Consider the following 10,476-nt stretch of genomic DNA (forward strand, 5'->3'; position numbering starts at 1 on the left):
GTAGGTAAGAAATCACCAAGTTAATCATGCCGAATATTCCTGTTTGTCTTATTGTCTTAATTATCATAACTAAAACACTAAAAGCGCTAATGTAGAAGTAGAAGAGGTGTGACGTTTTGTAATTTAGTTTAACGTTAGCTAACTTACTATACCAATGGTAGCTAAAGTAATTGTGAATGTTAGATCTGGTAAAACTGTTTTTTTTAGTGGTAATTTTTTGTCGTTGACCATTAAATGAAATTGCAGCAATCATTTGTAACGTTAGCTGCCGCTCCCAATCTCCCGCCTTGTGCAGGCTAAATTGACTAACGTTAGCTAGCCTTGAAAGCTAACGTTACAGATTCCCGTCTGAAATGATTGAGTCTGACTTTATTTGCACTACATTTGGTATTGTGCGTGTTCAGTAAACCAGTTGTATTTTTTATGTTTTAGTAATATGTGAGAAACTACAGCAATGCTTTTCAAAGTGCAGTACCAAGGAAAGAAGTACATCAAACTCAATGGAGCATCATATCCAGCATTTCTCAGGGAGGGTAAGTTAATGTTAATGGCATTCTTCTCTTCGTTCTCTTTATAATTGAAGTTTAGATCAGAGGTCTTGTTTACCGAATATTTTCCTTCATTGACTGATTTTTTTAGCAGTGACGGAAACATCTGAAGGTCGAATCAGGGTTCCTACAAAGTCTCGAAAGTTTGGAAAATGCTTGACTTTAATTTATTTCTTCATGACGTCAGATGTAACTAAAAATATAAATAAAACCGACTGACAATCGTTATTTTTTATTTTTTTGTTTAATGTCGCGAGGCACCCTCTGTTACGAAGCAGGTCTCGTGTAATTCCATTTAGGCCTATTTGGCGCCTCGTGTTCGCCTGGCGCGCAAACATCTGCATTAAGATTTGTTGCTTGCTGTAATTGTACCGATGACTGCCTAGAGAAGATTATAAATACAAAAAATGATTGCATCGACGATCAACAGACTGAAAGGCATCCTGTTATGTAAGAAACACACTGATGTGAGCGCCATGGGAGAATAAGCCTTTACCAAGGTAATCGGAGACAAATGAATTTGACTGAATTCTTTAAAAACATTATGAAATTAATTAATATCGAATCAATATATAAATGTAATGTAGGGAGGGGGGTGTTCTTTCCGTCGTGCACGTTTGTGTAAGCACTCTGGTTTCTGTTTACAAAAGCAAAAGTTTAAATGTTAACGTCTGCAGCATTGTATGCATTGTAGCCAGTCGAAAGTTTAGTTTTTCATGATGCTTAGAGGACTAAACTTTCGGAGTGACCACCGCTTTTACCAGTGTGAGTTCTGTAAATAATCGTTCCGTGATAGTAGTAACCATAGCAACGGGCGTGACAAAACAAATCTTATATGACAGTATAGATCTGTGCATCATGTCTTACTGTGTAAATACAGACTAATAGAGCTGCCACTGACAAGAATAAATAAAACAAATCAGTGTTGGTTGAATATGTTTAGATTCAGTTAAATAGTCTATTGATAACACTTAAACACTGTTTTTCACGTGTCCAAACAATGTTTATTTATTAAAATAATATTTTAAGGTATTTACGAAAGCTATTCATGTATTATATACTCATTATTATCATTATTATTATTCCAACCATCTACAAAAAACTCAACCTAATTTACAGTTGACAACAAATATACAAAAATATAACCATATTTTTAAAAAGTATCCAAAGAGTGATTTAATATAAGTTGTATTTATATTGAAGATTCTAATATTTTAGATTGTAGTTTTCTAAAGGGGTGCTGTTTATACTATTTATATGCTTTAATTTTGTTGCTGCTTGAATATGGATTTAGGGACCTTAAAAATGCTTGAAAAGTGCTTAAATTAAACTCTTCAAAATCTGTACAAACCCTGACTATGAAAAGTGACTCTTCATATATTAAAAAATGCATAATCTAGCCTATATGCTCCTATATCTTGTAAGTTCATGAATGATTAAAAATTAAAATGTAAATTAAAACGAAAGCTATTAAATGTCTTAGAATTAAAATATGAAAATTAAAATGGAGTAATAGATTAAGGTGCAATATTTACGACCATATCCATCAAAATAAAGGACAATGTGAAAGTCTTACGCGACCACTGGTTTAGATGTACGTTTATATGAAATTTTATTCTTAGCACCATGCTAGTCTACCGTAGCTTTGCCCATTAAGATAGAAATAGTGCTAAAAACATTATTTTTCTCCCACTTTCTAACCGTAACACAACAACTTATGTTTTTTTCTGTATTCAAAGCTAAAGCAAAGTTCAGCATACCCCCTGAGACAAACATGTATGTGCTGGATGACAGTGGAACAGAGGTTGATGAAGAGGTCTTCAGCGACATCTTGGAGGAAAAAGCAGACATCCTGTGGACCATTGTTAATGTTCTTTCAGTTTCTGGTAAATGGTTGCACAACTACAGTGTACATTGCAGGGTAACAATACCAATGTGTTAACATTGTAATTTATTTGCTATCACAAAACCAAAACAGTAGCTTCTCACCAATGTCCGATTTGTGCTTTCTCTGTTAAAGGACCACTTTGCATATTTCCAACCTTATCTCTTATCTGTCAGTGTTCACATAAGGATGTGAAAAACTACATTTGAGATAAAATGGATTAGGGTTGTGCCGATGGACGATATCATCGTCCATCATGATGGCTGACTGACATCACGATGGAGAGACACCATCGTGATGCCACGCCCGCCCCTTTTATTCCCTTCACGTGCAACCTATTGGAAAGCCCAGACGAGTCATTAGTTGGGAAATAAAATAACCCTTTCGCACGTAAGTTTAAAACATTCTGGCTGACCCCCCAGCGTGAGTTTTTCAAGGCAACCGTTATTTAGAACGTATTACTTTATTGTTTCCATGGTGACGCATCATTGCTTGTCATGTCACACACCGCAGTGCTGTATGACTGATGATCTGCTTTTATTTCAGTTTTGCTTTTTTATTCAAAATATTCACTAATTTGTTAACTATAACATGAAATATCTGATATTCCAATTGTCAAATATGTGAAAGTGGATGTGTTTGGCTGTTTAAACAATTTTATAATGATTGAGTTAGTTGAGCTATACATGTTATGGGCGTCGCCATGTTAGTTTGTGCCGCAGGTTCTGTTGGATTTACAACATCTTATATGTATTTAAACATCCGAAACCTAAAATAAACATGTGGTTGAAAACACTGCATATTTGTGATATATCAAAAGTGCTGCGCACTGGTTTAGAGATGGACGCGCACATTTGAATTTGGCAATTGATCACGTGATGCACTGCACTGAACGTTCTAATCACACCGGTGTGATCGTACGCGTCAAAGGGATAAATAAAGTAATAAAGTTAAATAATGATTAATAATTATATAATAACGAAAAATTAAAATACACCCCCCCCCACCCTCGACGATATCATCGTCCATCACGATTACTGTAAACATCGTCAACTGCCAATTTAGGGGACATCGCCCAACCCTAAAATGGATTAGCCGGTAAGACTGTTGACCCGAGTACTTCTCAAAAAACAGTCAGTCTTGCCATCTAGTAGTTAATGTATCATGGCCTAAACTGCTTAAAGTCTGGCCACATTAACTACCAAAACTCATGTAATTTATAGATGGCAAAGAAAAAAGTTTCCTGTAAGCAGTCTCACCATGCCTTTTTTTAACCTCTCCTCACTTAAACCTGTGGAAACATTGACTGAAATATTTTTTTTAAATGATGATCTTTTTGCCCTTTTCAGACTCTCCCATCCAGTCCTCGTGCACAGACACCTTGTCACTATCATCACCCTCATCGGACAGTGATGCTTCTCTGATGTCCCCAAAAAGACAGCGCATTGATGACGCCTTTGTGATGTCCCCAAAAAGTCTACATACTGATGACAGTTCTTCACAAGCCAAAGAGGTGATGTTTTTTCAGAACATTTCACTTTATGTTGTAAACATTACATTTACCTGTTACTGTTACCATAACATTTTTGGTAAACCTGTTGTCAAGCTTGTCAAAAGAATTCTGGAACAAAAGCCTGGAGGGGAGAAAATCCTTGCAAAATATGCAATGACAGGAGAGATGAAGGACCGAGCACGCCGTGATCTCGTCAGCATTGTTGTTGCTGAAATGTTTGAAAAGTATGGGTAAGTAAAATGCTTTATGGTGCATGATTTGGTAAAGTGTATATTCATAGTATTCAATTGCAGATTTGGTAGTTGTAATCAAATAGGTGATTATCATTAAATGACAACTGTTGCCAATGAGCTGTGGCCTTGCGCAGATCATAGGTTTTCCAGTGTGTTTGTTTTAATACACAACATTTATTCCACAGACGTGCTCCCCCTATGGATAAAAGAGCACAGTATGCATTGGGGATAGTAACACTGTTCCCCTCTCTAAAAGATCCCTACTCCAAAAAAGGCTATGTGAGTACAAATTTAAAAGTAAGGTTAATCTTAATAAACAAATGAATAATGTTCTGGTGCATTTTAGAAGTCTAACACTTCTTTTCTAAAGATCTCTATTGGTTCATGCTGAAACTGTTTTTTTATACATTTCCATCTTTGTTGATACTGTCTTTAGGAACACTTTTTTGACATAGACAGCAATGAGGGCTACATTGCCTGGAAGATTAAAAACACACAGCGAGAACTCAGCAATGGCGGTACCAATGGGGGTAGGAGAAGGAGCTCTCACACTACAGGCAGCAGCGGACCAAACTTACAGAGAGATGTGACTAAAGTGCAGCAGTTGGAGGGAGACCAGTGTCGTGAGGCCATATCTCTACTGAAACACAGCACAGACAACGAACAGATCTTCATGAAAATGAGAGAAACTTTCCAGCACCGGCAAAAGTTGATTCATGATCCTGAGCAATGCAGCACAGTGCTTACTGTGTTCCCAAGGTTTCTTGACACAAAAGGCCTGGTAAGTTTTTTTTTTTTTTTTGTAAGCATATTTGTTTTTGCAATGTCAAGAACAGCTGCTCAAAGATGAAAATGGTCACCTACCACTATACCACCATCATCAAATACACATATGCTTGCTTCTTCCCCTTTAGGTGGCGCAAGACTTTGACCTTTTGTTTGGAGCTGAGACTTCATCAAAACTCCTTGAGAAATGGGATTTCCTGAAGGCCAAAGTAATAGAGCAAGCCAAGGACATCAGCAAGACACCCCTGCTTGAGCATCTCATCCAGTCTGCAGAGGAGAACACTGATGAGGATGACGAGGTCCCAGGTAAATAATTTACATGAATCTGGTGTGTATCTTTCAAATGTCGACTTACTTAATTTATTTACCATGACAAATAGTGACATCACTGTGGAAAATTCCAGTCAGTGATGTCACTTCACAATGGTGTAAAAAGCATTTTCCTCAGCATTTTACACAAAGTCCTGACAGTAATTGAATCTTTGTAAACTTCACTGAATGAGCGCAAGTCCGTGTATCAATCAAACGGCAGTGGGAATGGAAGCGCAATAACCCTTGACTGAAGCCCACGTAGATTAAGTTACTACCATTTTCATAGGCTTCAATTGGCACAATGTTTGAAGGAGAGCATTGTGCAGAATAAAATTTCCTTGATATTTTGGACTTTTAATCCAACCAATTGATTAATAATTGACAGGTTAATCGATTATCAAAAAAAATGTTAGTTGCAGAACTAGAATTTTTATTGAAAAGAGTTTTGAGTTTTAATATTGATGTAGTATCAAAGGTTTTGGTTAGGTGTATATCATGCTTTAAGCAGGTGCTTCTGCCTTCTCAGGTTGGGATAGTGACATGGCCTCACTGCTACTGCTGGTCTACCTACTGCCACCACCTCCAAGTGGAAAGAAGGGAGCTGTAAAGATCAGTACCCGGGAAGCTGTGGACCGTGTAGTCAAATTTCATAAGGTCAGTGTGTCCTGATCTTTAATGGCAATAGCCGTTGTCAAAAGGCAATAGTTTAACCCCCCAGATTATTAATCTATTTCTTTTCAATGCCACATCCACAGAATTTTAAGTCTGATAATTCATGTTTTGCCTCCTGGAAGTGCATAGCGAATAGAGAGTGGGGTTCACTCTTTTGACCGCAGTCTTGTGCTGGTTCATTCTTATTTTCAGTTGTCTGTTTGTCTTTCCAACGTATTAGAGTTTGCAGGGACATGTGCTAAGGTAACCAACATTGATGACCTCTCTGTTTAATTCCCTCTCTTTGTGTGACCATGGTACAAAACCTTGGTTGCCTTATCACATGCTAAATATATCCTGCATGGGAAAGCTAACTGTGCCATCAAAGGGTTCTATCAGAGTGTGACTTATCCATCAAAATGTGATGTTCAGTGTAGATTCATTTCAGTTTATTGTTATCTTACAGTCATGTCGCAGCCTTCAGGAGCACTCTGGTCCAAACCAGCGGAGGCAGCCCTACATCCTGGCAGTTGGGACGACAAGAAAGCACATCCACGAGTTCTACATTGCATTGGATGGTGATCTCCTTCCCTGCAAGGGCAAGTCTTCCCTGTCAGCCTTTGATGAACTGTTCAAAGCACATTATGTTTTCGGCATCTCCTATGACCAGGCCTTAAATGGCATGTACACATTTGTGCAGACCACCATCTACAACATTGATGTAGGTCATTCTCACGAAACTCCCAGAGTCAAGGACCTAAGAGCTAAGCTCCTCAACTAAAGAGTTATGATGTTCAGATGCTTTGTTTGCAAGTCTAGTTTTGTTACCGTTCAAATGTTGAACTGAGTATCGTCCAGGCCTTTTAGTTTGCACAGACAAAGAGGACGATTTGCCTGTATTTAGTCAGATAAAAGACATCATTGCATTTAATCGAGAATATTTTCTTGTAACAGAGGACTTTCAGACACTTTGTTTTGCAGAGCATTTTCATTCCTTTCATGTGACGCAGGGAAATGATCAGAATGTTTCCATGCTTAAAGTTGATAAATTGCACTTCTTTAAGCCGTTTGATCTGCAAACTACTTAAGGTTTTGATCGAGATTATCAGTATGTGGTTCCTGTACATGCGTTTGTATGAGTTTGTGGTTTTTGCACATCCATGAACTGTTTAATAAAACAGACATAAAAAGCACTAACTTGGAGTATTTTTCATTCACTGATGTTTCTAGGTTTACACTGCAGGTGTTGGAAACTATTGAAACACTGTAAATAAAAAAGTACTGGCTTTAGAGTACATTTGTACTCTCCAAGTGTTAAATAATAAACTCAGCAAAGGTTCTAGGTTTACACTGCAGGTGTTCAAAAGCACTGAAACAGTGTCAAAAAGTGCTATGTATAAGAGTACATTTTAACTCTCCAGGTGTTCTAATGTAACTATTTTTGAGAGTATATATTTTACACTTTTTACAGTGTTCAACGAACACCGAACTCTTGGACCTATATATACACTGAAACCAGTGTTCAGTGTACTCCTATAGAGTACATTGAACACTCTGATTTTTGCTGTGCACCAATATATATATATATATATAATTTCATGTGCTTTTCTATTTCTATTCTGTTCTATGTAATTGCATTTTTATGACCACTATTAATTGAGAGATTGCATGAAAACATTTGTCTCACAAGGACTATTTTTAAAATAACTAGAAGGTAAAAGAGTGTTTACAAATGGTGAAAAATAAATATTTGGCTAATTGTAGCTTTTAAAATATAGTGTCACATATGACGTGTCAACATTACATGGACATTTCTCCTTTAATGTTCTTGCTGTAATGCAATCCGGGATTGTCTTTTCAGAAAAAGCTAAATGAGGCATTCAAGTGAGCGCACTTATGATGCCTTTAAATGCTGCCTAGGTAGGCAGCTCTCTATGTTTTGGAACAAACCCAGTTTCTCACACTGACAACCAAAGAAACAGAGCTCACGACTCGAGGAGCTGGAAGTTAACCTGTCAAACTCCACCTATTCACCACCAATCTCCACTGCACATCTGAGCTTATCTTCCCCAGTGATTATCTTACAATTCAGTATGATTAAGTGCACATCTGACCCCAGATCAGCAGCATGAGGCATGATATGCCAGACACACAGGTTGTCTGGTGCAATCACAGGTTAATCTGTCCCAGTGAAGACCCTGTTGTCCCCTTCGGCAGGCCAGCGAGTGGAGAGGACGCCACAGCATTGACAGCTGCTGTGATTGATTCAGTGAGTCTGAGGCACTTTCTCTGACTGACCATTTGATGGATTAAAGACTCTGATTGCACAAGAAAAAAAAGTCCCATGACAGGATATTCCTCAGACACAGAACATTATACTGCCCTCCAGTGGGGCAGTTCGTAGAGGGTGTAACATTTATAATTGCATTTACACACAGCCTGAGGAACTGCTAATGAGAGCCAACAGGTCTACAAATGAACACTAACAAGACAGTCATAAAACTGTCAAGAAGGAAAACACAGGCAATTATATAAGATGACTTTACTTCTGTTTATCACTACAAGACCCAGTTTTGTAAAATCACATTGATTTAATTTAACCATTCAACTTGCTGGTTGGGTAAATAAGGCATGAAAAACTACAATTGCCTAGCAACACACTAAAAAACACCTTAGCAACCTATCTTAGCAAATCTATCTATCTATCTATCTATCTATCTATCTATCTATCTATCTATCTATCTATCTATCTATCTATAGTTCTATCTATCATTCAATCTATCTATCTATCTATATATCTATCTATCTATAGTTCTATCTATATTTCTATCTATCTATCTATCTATCTATCTATCTATCTATCTATCTATCTATCTATCTATCTATCTATCTATCTATCGTTCAATCTATCATTCTACTCCTATCTATCTATCTATCTATCTATCTATCTATCTATCTATCTATCTATCTATCTATCTATCTATCGTTCTATATTTCTATCATTCTATCTATCTATCTATCTATCTATCTATCTTTCTGTCTATCGTTCAATCTATCTATCTATCTATCTATCTATCTATCTATCTATCTATCTATCTATCTATCTATCTATCTATCGTTCTATCTATCTATCTATCTATCTATCTATCTATCTATCTATCTATCTATCTATCTATCTATCGTTCTATATTTCTATCATTCTATCTATCTATCTATCTATCTATCTATCTATCTATCTATCTATCTATCTATCTATCTATCTATCTATCTATCTATCTATCTATCTTTCTGTCTGTCTATCGTTCAATCTATCTATCTATCTATCTATCTATCTATCTATCTATCTATCTATCTATCTATCTATCGTTCTATCTATCATTCTACTGTATCTATCTATCTATCTATCTATCTATCTATCTATCTATCTATCTATCTATCTATCTATCTATCTATCTATCTATCTATCGTTCTATCATTCTGTCTGTTTGTCTAAAGATTTTTCAAAACTTTCAAACAAGGTTTTACTTTTATAGATACACATTACAGTCATATTAATTTCTTTAAATTTAAATTAATTGTAACTCTACTTCCTTACATTCAAATTTCAGTTGCAATTCAGCATCCTGTTAGCTCCTTGATTCCAATTCAACTGAAAAAATTGAACAAAAAATGTCAATTTAAAAAGCATTCTCAATTCAATTGAGAAACCCTGGTGTACTTTTAGAGTTGTAAATAATCTTTTTTTTTTTTTTTTTTTTTTTGGTATTTATGTTTCTATATACATGCGTTCCCAATTAGCTCTACATGAACTCAATATTTTCTCAGGCTGTACTGACTGAGTGAATTTGGTGTGGTTTTCAGGCATTATGCTCACACTTAAGCTGACATTGATCCTCCAGCTTACTGTGAAAACTGCCCTCATTTCCCACTCAAAAACCATCTTTGTATGGGGAGAAGCACATCTTTACTCATTTGAAGCTGTCACTACAGCGGTAACCAAAGCCGTAGGTGATGGGTTAGCATTTAAGATGAAAGCCGAGGTCGTCAGTGGAGCGAGACGCTCTTTCAGAGATCACAGACCTGACGGTGAAACTGAGAGGCTGATTCAGAGCCGGGCCGAGCTGTTCTCTCCTCCACACAGCCGTAACACGCAAGATCTCCCTCTCCCAGAACTCAAACGATGGGCGGATCCCATCGACACACATATTCCGCAATCTCAGAGAGATATCATGGGGTCCATTTCAAATTCATTTCAACAGTTCCACCAGCAGGCATCTCTTCACACTCAGCACAGGTGTCAGTTCGGTGAAATACTGTTGGTGTACCGAACGCTCTGTTTCGTCATGCTACATCTCCGGTCTATAAAATCCATAAAACATATCAGCACTGTTTGACGTCTCTATGTGATGCCAAGCTTGACGGGCTGTGACAGCTCTCAGGATTCTCTCACAGCAGATAGATAAAAGAACAATGTGTTCTTCATCCTAGAGGAGCTTGGGTGCAAAGACCTTTTCAGGTTTTAGTATATAAACTAAATAAGCTGATATT

At 37.0% G+C, this 10,476-nt stretch overlaps 1 protein-coding gene across 1 annotated transcript; it reads left to right on the forward strand.

Moving 5' to 3' along the window:
* The first annotated feature begins 394 nt into the window (after positions 1 to 394).
* Positions 395 to 7,066, forward strand: LOC137008248 (uncharacterized). Its single transcript, XM_067370177.1, has 9 exons — positions 395 to 533; positions 2,288 to 2,434; positions 3,783 to 3,946; positions 4,040 to 4,176; positions 4,365 to 4,458; positions 4,616 to 4,960; positions 5,094 to 5,271; positions 5,804 to 5,931; positions 6,395 to 7,066. The coding sequence occupies exons 1-9, from the start codon at positions 455 to 457 to the stop codon at positions 6,707 to 6,709; spliced, it is 1,587 nt and encodes a 528-aa protein (XP_067226278.1). The 5' UTR covers positions 395 to 454; the 3' UTR covers positions 6,710 to 7,066.
* Positions 7,067 to 10,476: the final 3,410 nt, after the last annotated feature.

Source organism: Chanodichthys erythropterus, chromosome 19 (genome assembly GCF_024489055.1).
Source record: "Chanodichthys erythropterus isolate Z2021 chromosome 19, ASM2448905v1, whole genome shotgun sequence".
Classification (NCBI taxonomy): domain Eukaryota; kingdom Metazoa; phylum Chordata; class Actinopteri; order Cypriniformes; family Xenocyprididae; genus Chanodichthys; species Chanodichthys erythropterus.